The 18,818-nt window shown below is 35.2% G+C and overlaps 1 protein-coding gene across 1 annotated transcript in view; it reads left to right on the plus strand.

Moving 5' to 3' along the window:
• Positions 1-17,658, plus strand: part of LINGO2 (leucine rich repeat and Ig domain containing 2) — a gene marked incomplete at its 3' end in the record, with an annotated part of 295,476 nt that extends 277,818 nt beyond the window's left edge. The window contains exon 2 of the mRNA XM_081278597.1: positions 15,803-17,658. Coding sequence (XP_081134723.1) covers positions 15,838-17,658 — 1,821 coding nt within the window. The 5' untranslated portion in view covers positions 15,803-15,837. The remainder of the gene's footprint in view (positions 1-15,802) is intronic.
• Between the last annotated feature and the right edge of the window lie 1,160 nt (positions 17,659-18,818).

Consider the following 18,818-nt stretch of genomic DNA (forward strand, 5'->3'; position numbering starts at 1 on the left):
ACACCTGGCTCTTCTTTCACTTCTTTACAGTATGACCTTGAACAAATAAATTTAACCCAGAAGACTTGGATTTCCCATCTATAAAATAGTAACAAGAACACTTGCTATCTCAGGGAAGGTTGTTTTGAGGACTGAAAGGGAATATAACTATGTTGTTTTAGACAATTTTTGTGTCCCTGGGACCAAAATACTTGAGGAGAACAATTTAGAGGAGGAAAAGTTTATTTGGGGCTCAAATTTTCAAAGGTCTCAGTCCATAGATGGCCAACTCCTTTGCTCTGGGACCAACCTGAGGCAGCACATCATTGGGGAAGGGCCCAGTGAAGGAAAGCTGCTCAGCTTGTGGTGGGGTACAGAAGCCAGGGTGGGGGCCCAAGGAAGATGTGCTCTTCCAGGGTATGCCCCACGTGACACACCACCTCTAGCCACACTCCATCTGACTACAGTTACTACCCAGTCAGTCCATTCAAACTAGGATGAAAAGATAAGATTATAGCTCTCACAATCTAATAATTTTATCTCTGAATATTTCTGTATTAAAAGTTTTGTGGGGGAACACCTTATATTCACTATAACACATATCATAAATGTTGTCATTATTATAATCATTTTGAAGCAAGTGGAAAATATGTAATAAGGCCTGCAAATAATTCGTGCCAAAAAATTTAAAAAATTTAAAAAGGAAAAATATGATAATAATTTGATCCAGGAATTATTAGTTTATATTGCCTTTTCTTCTAGGCATAAACTGTGAGGAGTTAAGAGGCCTGGTTTAAAAATCAGTTTACTTATCTGAAAGCCAAACTAAGACTTCACGTGGCTTTAAATTCAAGTGAAGTTTTCACACAAACATGATCTATGAATCATACCCCTAAAGTGGCTGGGTGAAAGCCTCAGATGACATTGGTTTCTATGACACCATGTTAAATTGCCAGGATTCATTTCTTGATGTATGCTGTCTTATAGGCTCTGAGTTCTTTCATACTTCATCTGTTTTTCACCTTCATTTTTAATCATGAGAATCTGTTGGCTGAGCCATGTAATGGTTTTCTTTCAAGACAATTTATCCAGATATGGATGATTAGCAAGTATACTATATGAAGGTAAATATAACATTTATGTTAATGTGATTCCCTGGGATTCCAGAAATGTTTATCAAAATATAAACAAACTGAAAAATACTAAAAATACTTATATTTGAACTTCCCTCCCCTATACGTATATAAATAGAATCTCTTGGTCTTATATACATAAGAAACTAAAAGAAACCATGAAATCAATGAAAATATGATTTATTACCTCAATAACTTAGAGTATCAACACATTTTCTTCTTTCATCTATCTATAGCAATTGATTTGAAAGAACAAAATGAAAAGACATGCCAAAACTGCATGAAAAAAAGTATTGGTGTAGTCATATATGTACATAGAGTAATAATGTATGATTAATTCTATTGTCCTTCCTATCCCCATACCCGCTCCCCTCTTTTCACTCCCCTTTACCTAATCCAAAGTACCTCTATTTTTCCATAGCCTCCCCTCTTATAGTGAATTAGCATCCACATATCAGAGAAAACATTTGGCCTTTGGATTTTGGGAATTGGCTTATTTCACTTAGCATGATATTTTCCAGATCTATCCATTTACCTGCAAATGCCATAATTTCATTCTTCTTTAAGGCTGAGTGATATTCCATTGTGTATATATTTCACATTTTCTTTATTCATTCATTATTACCGTATGTGCATACATGCCTACACAACTGGTGTGATTCTACATCATGTACAACCAGAAGAATGAGAAGTTATACTCCATTTATGTACGATGTGTCAAAATGCATTCTACTGTCATGTATAACTAATTAGAACAAATATAAAAGAAAAACAGTGTTGGGAGAAGATGGGAGTTGCAGAGTGCTCAGGGCAGAAGGCTTGGGTGTAAATTCACATTCCTGCATATGTTAAATATTTGACCCAAAGAAGTTGAGTAAATGAAGCATCATAAGTGAATAAAACAATGCCTGTGTAACCTAAAGTATGAGATGCATTCCTGGGTAGTGCTTTGGTATTAGAAAACAAAGTATTCAGTAACTCTGATTTTGTGAGGACAGAGCTATTCCCTTTTATGTTTACAATTGATCTTCTGATTATAATGGGAAGGATTTAATTTTAACACCTTTCTGACCCTGAATATTCTTCCAAATAGAGAGCAAGTCTCTTGAAAGATAAGAAGTTTTAGCTAGACTATAACATTATTTTTGTTCCTATTGTGGGTCTGTGTGTGTGTATATGTATATGTATAATTTTTTACTTCCTGATTATTATTTTCCATTTGAATTATTCATTTTTATTTTTAGTGTAAGTTTTCAAAATGTGTTCATTTTTAAAATAATGTTAAAGTAAATAATATTGCAAGTGAAAAACAGATTTGACAAAGCCATGTATTAGTAAGAAAGAACTGGTATTTGGAAACATTGTGTTCTATTTTTATTACCTCAATAGGCACTTACCATGCATTTTGTGTAGGGCACTGAGTTTAGCTTAAGATCACTGCCCTTCATTTTTATTCCTTTGAGGCACAAATGAGCAGAGAAAATCAGATTTATGTATGAAAAGGGCTTCTGCACACATCAGATAGACTGAGGCAAATGTGCAGCTCTCTTTGGATCAGTTATGGCCTGAGACTTTTCTTTCCCACTGACTCATGCTATATTTGCAGTTTGGAGACACCACTATTAAGAATTTCTATTCAATGTCTACTTGGACATCATATATGGTGGGAAATCAGAAGGTAGTGGATGATAACTCATTAACAGAGAAAACAGAAATAGTAACCTAAAGATTTGCTGTTTAACTTTATAATGTGGCCAATGAAGTAACATATCTATATTACCGGTTAATCATTCAGAAGAAAAGATTCTGTGATTAAATTTTGAAACTTTAATTATAGTTTTATGTTCCTAATATTAGAGTTTTCAAGACTTGGTAATATTATGCACATTGAAAGCATTTCTTAACTGATAAATATTTCTTCTGTAATAATCTTAGTACTTACCATTTTGGTGTATTACCTGCCAGTCTTTGTTTGATTAAGAATATTTCCCCCTTATTTATATTAATTCTAGGGTTATAATTTGTTTTTTTTTTCACTTAGCATTTTTATATACACATTTTTACAAGTTATTAAATATCTCCCATAGCCATCATTTTAATTCCTAAATAAGATAATTAAAAGAATCATAGCAATGTATTTTTCTACAATTGTACATTAGTTTTGCAATATTTTAGTATATTAAATAATCTAATAAAGTGCATATTTGCTATTTAAAATTATACATTGATTCAAATATGGAAATCAAATTCATATCATTAATGTGCTACCAGTCAGTGTTTCCTTACTAGACTATATGCTGTTGGAGAAAATGAATTGCCTTTACTCAGCTCTATGTGTGCTGCTTGCCTTGCACACAGAAGGCACCCAGTATGTGTTTATAGATTTCAACTAAATATACTTACTTCTCTGATATATTTTTCAGTCCTATGGAGGGAATATAAGCAATTAGTTGACAACCATCAGTTGCTAAAACAAGAGAGAGTTCCCAAATATCTGCCAATGTTAGAGGCAAAAATCTGAGTCTTAAAATGTAAAGAATTTTAAAGTATTCCTGAGCTTGATTGCTATGCAGTTTTTAAAAATAGAATGCATTTGGCCTTCATTCTTATCCAGAAAACAGCTTTAAAAATAATATTTGATATGAATTAATATGTATATAAATGGGAATTTGGACACAGTACTCTCTCTGACAAAGATTATTACATCAATGAAGGCCAAGTCAGATAGACTGAGGCAAATGTGCAGCTCTCTTTGGATCAGTTATGGCCTGAGCCTTTTCTTTCCCACTGACTCACTCTATATTTGCAGTTTGGAGACACCACAGTTGAGATAAAATATAGGAAATTTTCCAGACGACTAAGTCCTTTCTAGAACAATTTTTAAACAAAATATAAGCCAAAATACATACATACTAGATTAATACTTAATATAATTTTATATTTATTTTGCCATAGAAAGGCAACATACTTTCCAAACTTATTACCATGTAGATAAACTACATTTCCCAGTCTCCCTTGCTATTAGGAATAGCCATAGGCCCGAGTTCTGGCTAGTGAAGTACAAATAGAAATTATGCGTGCAAGTGTCACATCTGGTTCATGAAAACCTCTTATTTGTGATACTTTATGACTTTCTCCATGTCAAATGAAAAGGACTTCAAAAACTTAGAAAAGGGTAGAATTGTAAAATAGAGCCCAGGTCCCTCCATGTCTTTGTGGAGTACAACTAATAAACTTCTGCAGTGTACACTACTGAGATTTCAGGATTTATCAGTTTCCTAAGCTGGTAGAAATTTATATTTGTTTCATTTTCAGAGTGTTCCAGGAGGGATTTAAGACACCTATCTTATCTGAACAGCTTTGAACAAGAAAAAAGCTAAAATATCTTGGTGCCTTCAGCACCAACTAATTAAAATCAGGTAATCTCCAGAGAGACTCTCCTTTGTTCATGAATATCCACACTTCAAAGAGTCCAGTTTTTCATGGAACAATATATAAAATTCAAGACTCTGAAAGGAAACTACTTAACAGAATTCTTCTCTATTTGATCTTATTTTCTCTAGTAAAATTTAATAACCTTATGAAGGAGGTTATTAACCTCTGTGGTCACACACTTCATACAGATTGGCCTGGGTGGATCTTGAAGGCTGAGTAATTATCACAGAAAGGTAGCCAGACAACCTTTTATTTTTTTTTTCACTCCAGTTAAAGTGAGGCACATATTTCATAGCTCTAAATATATTTAAAGGGATTTAAGTAATTTCTTCACAGAAATTTGTGCTCTGAGTTAATTTTTGGATCTCCAATATGAAATACTAAATAGATGTAAATATCTACCTTAATATATTAATCCAGTAACTCCAGATTATCTATTCTGTAGGCAACTATTTACATAAAAAAGAGGTTTTTAGTACTCTCTCAAATGAGGGATCTGTGTTTGACACCTTTTCCCTTTCTCTAAATAATAATAAAGGATGAAAATCTGACTTGGGCTCCACTCTCACTTTTGATTCTCACAATAACCAGCTAGGATAGTTACTATTGTTCCTATGTTTGAAGTAAGAACACTGAGAATAAGAGAGGGTTTAGTTCTGTTGCATATTTACACTCTTAGCCATTATCTAATATTGCCTTATAGGTTGGGAACATTTTACAACACATCTGTAAGGCCATCAGGAATCTTAAGCCAACTACTCTTTAACTAGTAGCATTAATTTCAAAGAGAAAACCCTCAAAGCTAGACAAAAACCACTTTTATCTTTAAAAGTTTCCAGAAAAGTAGGCATACCCTACATGTCCCGAGTAACTCTATGTAGGCCAAAAGGAGATTCAGAAAGAAACTGTAAGAGAAGAGCAAATAATTTACATTTCAAAGAGATAAAAATAAACACCAGAACACAGGGTACTCCAGTTGCAACAAAGATTAAACCGAAGCTATTAATTAATGACTTTGGACAAGCTTTGCTAATTGGTCACCAGTCACTTGAATACAAGATGAACTCATGTTTTGAAATCCCAGTCCGGTAGAAAATTGATTCAGAACCATAGAAAAAGATACAAAAGCACCGCCCAGAGATAAATGAGGAAATGGTACGTTTTCTCTAGTTTTAAAAGTGTTACTGTAAAAAATTCTGTTTTTTTTTTAATTAGTTCTATTAATTGGAATGAACTATATACAGAAATAATCAATGAGAAAGAGTAGAACAAAAGGGCTCTAAAAATTCTGGATGGAAATTTTGGCTCCAATACTAAGACTATAACCTTAGGCAAATGACACACCAAGGAAGAAGGGTGCTTTCGCCTCCTCCTGAAATCAGGAGATAAGAGCTTTCACAGGATTATATGGAATCTTCAATCGTCTTCTGCTTTCAGCCTAACCCTTTTCTGGCAAATTTTGAAAACAAATATTAAGTAGATTACTCTGTCACAAAAGAGAATAAGGAAGTTGCTGCTGCGTGAGGATTGTTTTGCATTTTTGAGGCAGTTGGGACCACTATGGGGACAAAGGGCACATGCATTCCCAAGTAACTCATGATCCATTAAAAGTACCACAAAAACTGAGGAGCTTGAGCCACCAATTGTAGTCGGGACTTAGAGAGGCTGCCTTTGCTAAAAGCATCAACTCTTCACCTGGGCCTGCTGATGCCTGATGAGTAACTTAAAGAAAGATAAGGGGATGCCATCTCTAGCTTCATTTTGTATTTGTCCTCTTTGCCTGAAACTTTGGGTCACAATCTTCCACAACTCTGCACATAGAGGAGTGTTTACCTAATGCTGATAATCCATCCCCTTAAAGGCTGAAGATGTCAAAATGAGAATAAGTCAGGTCCTTCAAGATTTAGAGTCACACTCAACTGCCTGATTCACAACAACCTTCCCTGGACCCCCCCCCAAGAATATCATCTACACATCTTTGACCTTTGACCTACACCTTCCACAAGCAACAGAGCCTTGTAGGCAGATCATCCCCATGATGAGATTGCCCCAACCCCAAGCAGAAACAATCATCTCATGGGAACCAAATTACCCCAACAGGTCTAATAAACATCCTGCTACGGAACAAATGGAAATTCTCCTCTCAAGCAAAAGTACTTTTACAGAATCAGATGGCAAAAATGGACCCTAGCCTATCCCAGCAACCCAACAAAAGGCATGTGCCCTAATTAAAGTTTCACCTTGTGTGTTCATACTCCTGGCCAACTTAGTTTCATTTCTGTTAATATCAGGTCAGAAATTCCCATCTCTGGCATCAGTTCCAGCTTCTCTCTGGGCAAATGAGTTTTTCCCATGTCCTTGAAGGCAACATGCATGACAGAGCCAGAACCAGTATTATATCCTTTACAATAAGGCCACATAGGAGGGTAATATGGTCTCAGCATATTCAGTGTTCCCATGGACTGTGGAATGACTATTTCAACAAGCCAGACAGAGATTCACTCATCCAAATCAGAGGGAGCTGTGCATGAGATATCCCTTGATTGTGGATCCTGAAAAGCCCCAGAAATTGCCACATGAAAAATGTCAACTTTAAAATCTACCAGCCTCAGAGGACACTGTTACCAATGACAGTTCCAGTTAAATAAAAACGTTCTTAATCTCCTTACCTATCCTAAACGAATTATCAAATGACAACAGAGGGAAAAAATAAAGATGTTATCTGATTTCATGTTCAATTTACTATTTGTATGCCCACTTTATATCAACTTATATAGACTTCATTGCGTTAAATTATATTAACACTCATTTCCATGCAGATAGAATCTTACATTATATATATGGGCTTCAAACCAAATGATAATTGCGATCATCTGATATTTTCTAGCCAAGTAACTGGAGTTCAAAATGCTATCTTCAATTCTTAGCAGAATTGGTAATCCAAATATAGTTAATTGAGAAATATTTACAACATAACTGCTTTTTCTTCTGCCTAAACCACTGAGTAATTTTATCATTGACACAGATAAGTTTTGGTTTAAAAATTATCTTACAAAATAAAACACGTTGGATGTTCTCCAAGTCTGTTTTTCATAGTAGCTGTTACCATTTCCCCTCCAAATTTCTGCAAGTTGACCCTTAATATTGAAACTTTCTTCCTTACCAAGAATGAGTTGTGAGAAAGGTAAAAATACAATACTTTGGAGGATAATTGGAGATCATGGAGAAGGATACATTTTTTTCTTTTCTGTAGAAAGAGTGCAAATCCATTGGTTCCTGCCAGGGTTGGGACTTCCGGCTTCAAGCTCAAGTTCACTTATGTCCTTCAAAGAACTTGGGCAACCCCTGGTGAGTTTCAAGACTTGCTCACACTGAAATTTATTTCTGTTAGTTTTCAAATGTTTTATAGGACATTCACAGCTCTTTCGTATCTGATTTTTGACACAGACCAGTCTTTCTGATTTACAGTTTTAGATACCTGGAAACTTTAAATCTCAGTTTTATGACCTCAAATGTGTTTCAGATGGCTTTATTCATTAAATCCTTTGCTTGCTTTTCTTCTCCTCCTGGCTCTTCTTGTCACATATCCCTCTCCATTTGGAAAATAGTTTTATTGGGGAAAAAAATCCTATAATTAGCCGATGTGAAGGTTTACAGGGATTTCTGCACTATCCATTTATTGCATTTATTGTTTTGTGCCCTTGTTCAGTTGCCAGGGAACTAAATTAATCATAAAATTCCCAGGCTCAGCAATTTATCATTACTATATCATCTATCAAAGCAGCTGTATCCCTTCTAAATTTTCTTTTTAAACAATGAAGAACTGTCGTCCTGTTCTTCTGTTTGAAAAGATGATGATGTTTGAAATTCTCCATTTCTCTTTCTTCATTCTACTGATCTGTCCACTTTTCCTGAACATTGTATCATCCATTTGAGGACCTCTTGCTGCAGTGTTCTCCTGTCCTCAGAAGAAATCCATCTCCTTCTGTGGCTTGGTTTTCATCTTGATAGAATCTGCTTCAACAAACCAAAACATTCTACCATAAAAAAAATGATGATAATGACAGTTATGAAAGTGCTAAGCACTTTATATATATCATCTTTAGTGCTCACATTTATTATGTTTTATTATCATGAATTAACCAAGGAGAGATAAGAATCATAGCTATTATTATCCATGTTTCATAGCTAACATGTCACAATCAGAATTTGAGCCAGGGGTAAATAAGCCCAAATTTTTGCTGTTTTGAAAGTACACTCCCTGATGTTTTTATTTGTGTTGTTTTAGTTAATAGAAGAGGTGGGAAATAAGTACCCAGCATATGAGAAATGTGAGTATGAAAATATCCAGCTTCACACACTAAGCTTCAAAGGGAACTAATCACTGTGCTGGAGAGTCTCTTTGATTGGAATTAGTAGAAAAGCCCTCGTAAGCTCCCTATAGATTTTAGTTTCCTGCTTTATTCTTAATGAAACAAAGTTCATCTTGTCAAACATTGGTCACAGTTGGACATTATGAGCAAACTTTGATTGTAAGATTTATGATGACAGCAGAGCTAAATGGAGTCAGCAGTCTGCCCTTCTAGACTAAACCTGAGAAACACTTATGGTTGGAATGATAAAGCAGAACCTTCCTCCACAGTTTTCCAAGCTACATCAAAGAAAATGCTCGAGAAAAGGCTCCAAATTGTCTACTTCTGCCAGTGGGACTGACAAGAGAATCCAGATCTGAAGCAACTTTGCCTGCTTGCTGAGTACTAATCCTTTTGACAATCCTTCATTTTGACCAGAGCCAAAATAACTATTTTTTTAAAAAAAATTAGATGTAACCCCCCCTTAATTGAATTCCTTTCTGCTATATTTCTTGGTAGATACCCATGGAAAAGTATTTAAAAAGCCCTTTCCCTAAACTATTACAGAAAAAAAATCGTAAATAACATGCCAATTATCCCCTTCTCTAACTGTTGATGTGTACATTGAGCAAACTCTGCCGATGACAACACTATTCTCCAGTGGAATTTATGAAAAAAATGGCTCACTCAGTCATCACTCTTAATTCAAAATAAGCTGGAAAGTGCAAATAATATAATGGAAGCTTTATCTTACAAATATTAATAGCCACATAATTATAAAAGAAAATACATTTCCCTGCCCTCCTAAGAAATACTAGAATATATTTGAAGAATATTTTTAAGAAGTGATAAATCATTAATTTACCCAAGGACCCCAGACCTCTTGGTCCAAGAATGTATACCATCAGGGAAACAAGAATTCCTCCACATGTTACTGCTTTAAGTTCCTCATCTTACCCAAGTCCTCCTCAGTTGTTAAGAGACTGGAAATCATCTTTACCTCTTCTTCTCCAACATACTCTGAAGACATTCCATAAGTGGAGCATTCCTGCTCTGCATCAGAATGTCTCAAATCTGCTCCTGTAACCCATGTTGACTCCCACAGCCCTTATTGTAGTCACTACTATTTTTATCTTGGATGAATACAAGAGTCGTTGAGTTTCCAGATTCAGGTCTTTCCCCACTACAAGTCTCTTTTCTGCTTTCCAAAATGCAAATCTGATCATATTATTCTTTTGCACAAAACACGTAAATGGCTTGCTATTACCCTCAGGATAAAGTACAAATAGCTTATCACAGTTTATAAGCACCATATAAATTCACTCCTTTACTTACTCCTGTAAGTAAAGCCTCTTCTCTCCTTAGTATTCCAGCCATTCTGAACTATTTTAAGTTCACTATCACAGGGTATTCCTTGCCTTCACACACCCTTGCCACTATGCCTAGAGCTCATTATGCTTCTCCCCACCAAAGATAGGGAGATATAAATGGAAACATACTATTATAAGGCTTCTATGTCTTTCTGAAGCCAGTTTATATTGTGTTAGTCAACTTTCTGTCACTGTGACAAAACAGCTGAGATAACTTACAAGGAGTAAAGAGTTTGACTCAGATTCTGGACATGATCACTTGCCCCTGTTTGGAGCATGAAGCAGCACACTGCATCATGGCAGGAGTGAGTAGCATAGGAGGTCTGCTCACCTAATGACAGCTAGGATGCAAAAAAGAGGGAAGAAACCAAATCCCTAATACCTCCTTCAAGGAAAGGTCCAGCAATGATCTAACTTTGTTCCATTAGGTCCCACCCACTAAAGGTTTCAACACACCCAAAAAAATACCACAGGATGGTGTTCAGGGCTTTATAACCTTCGTAGTTAAGGATTTTAACACATCTCTCTCTGTATTATTAGAGCAACTTTCAAAAAGTGTAGGATTTAGAAGATCTAAACATAATCAACATTAACCATAATGACTTTTAGAGAACAATGCACATCAAAACGTAAATGACATTCATTTCAAGTGAACAGTCACCAAGATTGATCATATTCTGATCTAGTTAAATGATAGATTTCAAAAGATTAAACATCTACATAGTATTTTCTCTCATAAAAACAGAATTAAATTAGAAAATTGAAATAAGACATCTAGAAAAGATCAGAATATTTGTAAATAAACCAACTAAATCCTAGAGCATTCATGGGTAATAGAAGGAAGCATAAAATAAATTAGAAAACAATTTGATCAGTTTTTTAAAGAATTAAAATTTATGAACTGCAACTATAGTAAAACATACGAGGGGGAGTATTTATAGTTTCAAAAACTTATGTTAGAGAATAAGAATGTCCAAAATAATTTGTCTAAGTTTCCATCTTAGGAAGCCAAAAATTAAATAAATAAAAGAGCAAACTAAACCCAAAGGTCAAAAATAATAAGGATAAGAAGATAAATTAATAAAATAGCAAGGACACACAACAGAAAAAATCAATATAAGCAAAAGTTCCTTGAAAAATTCTAGCTAGATTTATCAAGAACAAAGAAAAGTACAACCTACCAGTGTCAGAACTGAAAGAGACAATTTTCAGATTTATGAACATTAGAAAACTAACAACTTTATGACAACTTCAATTAAATTTGATAGCTTAGATGAAATAGGAAAATGTCTTTAAAAACAAACTATCAAAACTGACACAAAAATGAGAGAGAAAATCTAATATTCCAGCATCTACTAAGAAAATTAATTTGTAGTCCAAAGAATGCCTAAAAAGAAAATTCTAGACTCTTGGTTTCACTGATATTTTTTGTTTAAATATTTCAGAAAGAAATAACAATCTTACACAAACACTGAGAAATACTTTTCAACTGGTTTTATTAGACATATATTATTCTGATATTAAACGTACCCAAACACATGACAAAGAAAATAAAAACTAGAGGAAAAAATTCTCCTGAACTACAAAAATTAACCAAGTATTAACAAAAGAAATCCAACAAAACATAAAAGTACAATGTATTTAAAAATGGCAAAGTAATGTGTATGCCAAGAGTGCAAGTTTGGTTTGCTGTTAATAATCAGTATTATTTACTGCCTAAAATGAATAATGGAGAAAAAAGCAGATCATCTTCATAGATACACAACAGCACCTTCAAATTTAATATTTATTTTTGTTATAAATTTTTAGTTAACTGAGAAAAGAACTGCCTCAACCTAATGAAGAACATTTATGAAAAATCCACTGTTAAATTTCATGGTGGAAAAAATGATTTTCCTCCAAGTTTATGAATGAAGTAAGGAAAATAGTTCTCAGCATTTGTATTCAACATTGTGTTGGAGGTACTATCAAATGCAAAAAGACACAAGAAAAGTATAAAAATTGGAAAAGAAACACTATCTTTGTGAAAGACAAAACATTTGCTGAAGGAAATCTAAAAAGACCTAAGTAAATGAAGAGATTACCACATTTGTGGGCTGGAAACTCAATATTTTCACACAAATTTATCTAAAGTCAACACAGTATCAATATCTCAGAAGACTTCTTTAGAAATTAACGAGATGATACCAAAATTCATATGGAAATTAAAATGACCTCAAAGAACCGAAAGATTCTTTGAAGATAATTTTTTGGAGGACCAAGAGTAGCTGATTTCAAGACAAAGCTAACATACATAGCAATAGTAACCAAGACCTGTGGTTTTGGTGAAAGTATAGACATAAATCAATGGATAACAGAATTCAGAATAGACACATGCATATATGATCAAATGATTTTTTAAAAATTCCCCAGGGTAACTCAATAGGGAAAAGAAAGTCCTAAGAAATAACACTCCAAAAACTGGATACTGTAGGGGAAAGTCTCCATCTCACCTCCAACTCAACACAAGAATCAATACAGAATGGATCACAGACCTAAATGTAAGTGATGAAACTACAAACTTTCTAGAAGAATGCATAGAGACATTGAAATAGGCAAAGATCTTGAGAGAACCCAAAAAGTAGAAACCATAAGATAGAAAAATTTTGAAATGTACTTAGGTTTTAAAACCTGTGTTCTTTATGTGACACCAATAAGAAAATGAAAAGGTAAACTATAGATAGCAGAAAATATTCACAATACTTACATATTCTAAATACTCTTTCTTTATTTGATATAACTTTAACATCTCAATAAAATACAACCTGATTTAAAATGACCAAAATATTGAAGATAAAATATATCAAATAATCTGTATAAATGAACAGTAAGCATAAAAAGATGTTCAGCTTCATAGGTTATTAGGAAAATGTAGTGATAATACTACATACCCATCAGAATGGCTAAAATATTCATGATGAAGTGTATGTAGAACTCCTGAAACTCTTATGCAGTGCTAGTGAGGGATGTCAAAAGGTACAGTTACTTTGGAAAAAGACCTGATTCTTATAAATATTAAACATATTCCTATCTTGTGACACATGATTTTAATATACATATGTTCATACACACAAATGGGAGTATATGTCATAATTTCATCTTTACGTAAATAAGAATAGAACTAAACTTTGTGGTGTATTGGATACATACTTGCTTTGCAACTCTAATTTTATAAAATAATCAAATTTTCTTGTACATTTTTTTCTTCTATTTTAATCATTTCAAGTGAATTCACTTGAAATTTGTTATAGTAGAAATAGTGAAAAGAAAATGCAACTCTTCCAACTAACCAATTACTTATATTTTCTCACTGAATTAAAATGCCATCTTCAAAATAAACTGACTGTTCAGATACATTTAGATATTATTCCTTACTCTGTTGATTTTGTTTTATGTCAATATCATAATTTATTATAATTTTACATCTTATGTTTAAATATATGGTAGAGTCTTTATTATTTTTATTTGATGTTTCTGATTATTCTCATGTGTCTATACTTCCAAACATAAATCTATGGTAGTGTTTTTTGTATGGGTGTAATTTATGTAACAACTTTTACTATTACACACTTTCATTTTCTTTCTATTGTAGATGAACCAGATTAAACTTGACAAGAAACACAAAACTAATATGACAGCTGAGGAATCAAAACTTAATAAGTCGTCTTTCAAATATCTATGTATATTAGTTCAAAAATTTCAAATTTAAAAATGATTTTTCAAGTTTAAACTATCTTTATTAATGTGTTTTATTATAATACTAAATCTTTCAATCTAAATATACAACTTATCCCTCTATTTAGTAAGTTTTACTTTGATTCCTCAGTAGGTTTTAATAGTTGTCAGTTCTATGTGTTTTTAAAGTTATTCAAAGGAATTTAATATTTTTCAGAAATGCTGGTGACAAATTTTACAATGTTTTCTATAAGGCTTTTTTTTAGAGAGAGAGAATTTTTTTGATATTTATTTTTTAGTTTTTGGTGGACACAACATCTTTATTTTTATGTGGTGCTGAGGATCAAACCCAGCACCCCGCGCATGCCATGCGAGCGCGCTACTGCTTGAGCCATATCCCCAGCCCAAAGGCTTATTTTTATATTCAAGAAAATAACTATATATATTTTTCAATGTGAATTTACTTATGTGTTCCAATGGTTTTTCAGCAGGTTTTCATGACATATTAATTTGGTCTGTACATAATGACAATTCTGCCACAGAACTATATTTTTTTATGTCTATCTGATTTGGGCAGCACTTTCTGAGTCTTCAACTTTTTTCTACATTTTGGGGGGAATTTTTATAGTCATCTAGTTATTCACCATTAAGTCAGATCATACTTGGTTTTTTATGTATAACTTTCTTTTGGATAGCCATAGATATAATGTGTACATATATAGCTATACTTACAACAGAATTATTCTCTAATTCTTATTTTACAATTCAGAAATAAATTATGATGTTTCCACATACTCTTCTGTCCAAAATCTTGTTTTAAACTATATAATCTTGCATAAAATATGGTGTTTATGAATGAATAATGTTCCCCAGGGGACCTTAGATTGAGAAGTACAGTTCAACAACATACCTTTTGCTATTCAATTGAGCAGTAAGGTCAGTATTTGCCTAACACATTTAAGACATACTTATTTCCAATTTTTAGTTGTCACCTATTTAATTTCACTTTAACAGATCCACTTGGTTTGAATATAGAAGAATGATAGTTTATAGATTGTTATTCAAAGTTTTTTCTCTTAAAATTACAATTCTTCTATTCCTCAATATTTAATCCCAAATCATAAAGGAAGCACATTTACCAGATCCATTATGATAACTCAATTCTATCTCATCTTTTTATAAGAAACAGAAAAACTATACCAAGAGATAATGCAGGCAAACACAGAATGCCTTCATAAATGAGAATTCACTGAATTCTGGCAAAGGTTTACCTTAAAATACAAAGTTCATTTTTAATAGAAATATATATGAATGAATAAAAAAAATCTTGAAATCTTGCATTGGCTTTAACTTTCTTTGTATATTGGATGCTGGGGCTTGGTGTTGAATGGAACTTCTATTAGTTTCATTTTGAATGGTAGAAAATATCCTAAACATTAGAGGTATAGGCACTCATTCACTCAGAACTGGTTTCCTCTTAGTCACTGACCTCTCATTTGTATTCAAGGTAGAGTCATTGAGTGTGAATTGCACACTGAATTTGTCTCTTCATAGTTGTCAAACACTGAACTTGTCATAATAACTCCAGGAAACTACAACAATTAATTACTACCTCCATTATCCTCATTCTGTAGCTAAGAACACTGAAGTCTATAGAGTGATCTTATCCAAGATCATGCAGGTAAGAATGGCAGCCCTCAGACATCTGATTGATTCCAACTCCAGTGTTCTTTCCATTATACTTGCTGCCTTATGTATGCCCTTCACCTGTCTGTGCCATACCTTAACTTCTCTTCCCTCTTCTGCCCCATCCATGCAGGCCTGTGACCAAGGTGTAGACTAAGAAGTGGAGTCATGCTTCACACGGCCGTATCATGCTGGCAGCCATTCCTGGGTCTGGCTGTGGTGTTAATCTTCATGGGATCCACCATTGGCTGCCCTGCTCGCTGTGAGTGCTCTGCCCAGAACAAATCTGTTAGCTGCCATAGAAGGCGGCTGATTGCCATCCCAGAGGGTATTCCCATCGAGACCAAAATCTTGGACCTGAGCAAAAACAGGTTGAAAAGCGTCAACCCCGAAGAATTCATATCATACCCCCTTCTAGAGGAGATAGACTTGAGCGACAATGTCATCGCCAATGTGGAACCCGGAGCATTTAACAATCTCTTTAACCTGCGTTCCCTCCGTCTGAAAGGCAATCGCCTGAAGTTGGTTCCTTTAGGAGTATTCACAGGACTGTCCAACCTCACTAAGCTGGACATTAGTGAGAATAAGATCGTCATTTTACTGGACTACATGTTTCAGGATCTGCATAACCTAAAGTCTCTAGAAGTAGGGGACAATGATTTGGTTTATATATCACACAGGGCCTTCAGCGGGCTTCTCAGCTTGGAGCAGCTCACCCTGGAGAAGTGCAACCTAACAGCAGTACCAACAGAAGCCCTTTCCCACCTCCGCAGCCTCATCAGCCTTCATCTGAAGCATCTGAATATCAACAATATGCCTGTGTATGCCTTTAAAAGATTATTCCACCTGAAACACCTAGAGATTGACTATTGGCCTTTACTGGATATGATGCCTGCCAATAGCCTCTATGGCCTCAACCTCACATCCCTTTCCATCACTAACACCAATCTGTCCACTGTACCCTTCCTTGCCTTTAAACACCTGGTATACCTGACACACCTTAACCTCTCCTACAATCCCATCAGCACTATTGAAGCAGGCATGTTCTCTGACCTGATCCGCCTTCAAGAGCTTCATATAGTAGGGGCCCAGCTCCGCACCATTGAACCCCACTCCTTCCAAGGGCTCCGCTTTCTTCGTGTGCTCAATGTATCTCAGAACCTGCTGGAAACTTTGGAAGAGAACGTCTTCTCCTCCCCTAGGGCTTTGGAGGTCTTGAGCATTAATAACAACCCACTGGCCTGTGACTGCCGTCTCCTTTGGATCCTGCAGCGACAGCCCACCTTACAGTTTGGTGGCCAGCAGCCCATGTGTGCTGGCCCAGACACTATCCGTGAGAGGTCATTCAAGGATTTCCACAGCACTGCCCTTTCTTTTTACTTTACCTGCAAAAAACCCAAAATCCGTGAAAAGAAGTTGCAGCATCTGCTAGTGGATGAAGGGCAGACAGTCCAGTTAGAATGCAGTGCCGATGGAGACCCACAGCCTGTGATTTCCTGGGTGACACCCCGAAGGCGTTTTATCACTACCAAGTCCAATGGAAGAGCTACTGTGCTGGGCGATGGCACCCTAGAAATCCGCTTTGCCCAGGATCAGGACAGTGGGCTGTATGTTTGCATTGCTAGCAATGCCGCTGGGAATGACACCTTCACAGCCTCCTTGACTGTGAAAGGGTTTGCCTCAGACCGCTTTCTTTACGCAAACAGGACCCCTATGTACATGACTGACTCCAATGACACCATTTCCAATGGCACCAATGCCAATACTTTTTCCCTGGACCTTAAAACAATACTGGTATCCACAGCCATGGGCTGTTTCACATTCCTGGGAGTGGTTTTATTTTGTTTTCTCCTCCTCTTTGTGTGGAGCCGAGGGAAAGGCAAGCACAAAAACAGCATTGACCTTGAGTATGTGCCCCGAAAAAACAATGGTGCTGTTGTGGAAGGGGAAGTGGCTGGACCCAGGAGGTTCAACATGAAAATGATTTGAGGGTCTACCACTCACACTACTGTCTCTGTTATTGTTGGTAATCAGTAAGAGTCTGGCACAGTAAATCACTAGGTTAAGAGGGCAGCTTTGTACAGCTGCCCCTGTGTCAATGCAGGGTCCATGGAAATAGGAGGACTTCTTATGGAGCCTCTCCATCTAGAGGCAGGCAGGCATATGTCAGAGCCCTTCACATGGTGGGATACTAATTGTTTGCATTGCAAATATTGGCATTCTGGGGATCTCAGTAATGAACCTGAACCTTTGGCTCATGCTCATGGACAATTATTCAGCATTTTCTACCACTGCAAAAACAAATGAAAAAATAAGAACAACCTACAGTGTAGGATTTACATATTAAAAAGACACATTTGTCTAAAACATAATCTACAGAAAAATTTGTATCTATGATTATCATTTGTTAAAAGCCTTGCATCATACCATATTGTTGGTTCAGCACCAAAAAGAGATCAATATATTCTTTACTTTTTTTTAAACATATATGCTGTATATGTTTTAAAGCAATATGAATGAGAGGTTGTGCTTTTAGTTACTCACCACTATAGATCCAAGTGTGATTTCACCTTCCTCTACCTACAGATAAGCCTGAGACTAGATCCCTGGAGTTATGGCGGAGATGTGTTGAGAGATGTGTTTGTCTGATGTAGAATGCCAACAAACAGGACCCAAGGCAAAATTGCTCAACTCTGTTTAACTTCTGTTACTATAAATAAAGGCATGTGCCTAGTTTTGATACAGAATGGAATATTTTTTATACTTGTAATATCACACTGGACCAGTTTACTGTAACAATGCCCTTGGTTTCTCCACAAGGTGGTGTGCCACCAGATGTACCTGTAAAATGCAAGGTAGGTGTTATTAATGAAAATAATCCATTTAACCACCCCTTGATTTTACTTTCACCAGTCACTGCTAATGAATAGAAAATGAAAGAGGAAGTAAAGATTCTATAAAATCATTGGGTAATATTTACCAGTAGCTGAGATCAATAGTTCTGTTGTTCAAAAGCTCTCTGAGTAAGGAGGTCTTCTCCAATGCCAACATAAAACAGGGTGATCCATGCATAACATGATGGTCATGCAACTAAGGATCTGCTTAAAATGTGATTGCTGCATGAAGGCTGGACTGCTACTTTAAAGGGA

This window comes from Spermophilus citellus, assembly GCF_964194105.1.
Source record: "Spermophilus citellus genome assembly, chromosome: 2".
Taxonomy (NCBI): domain Eukaryota; kingdom Metazoa; phylum Chordata; class Mammalia; order Rodentia; family Sciuridae; genus Spermophilus; species Spermophilus citellus.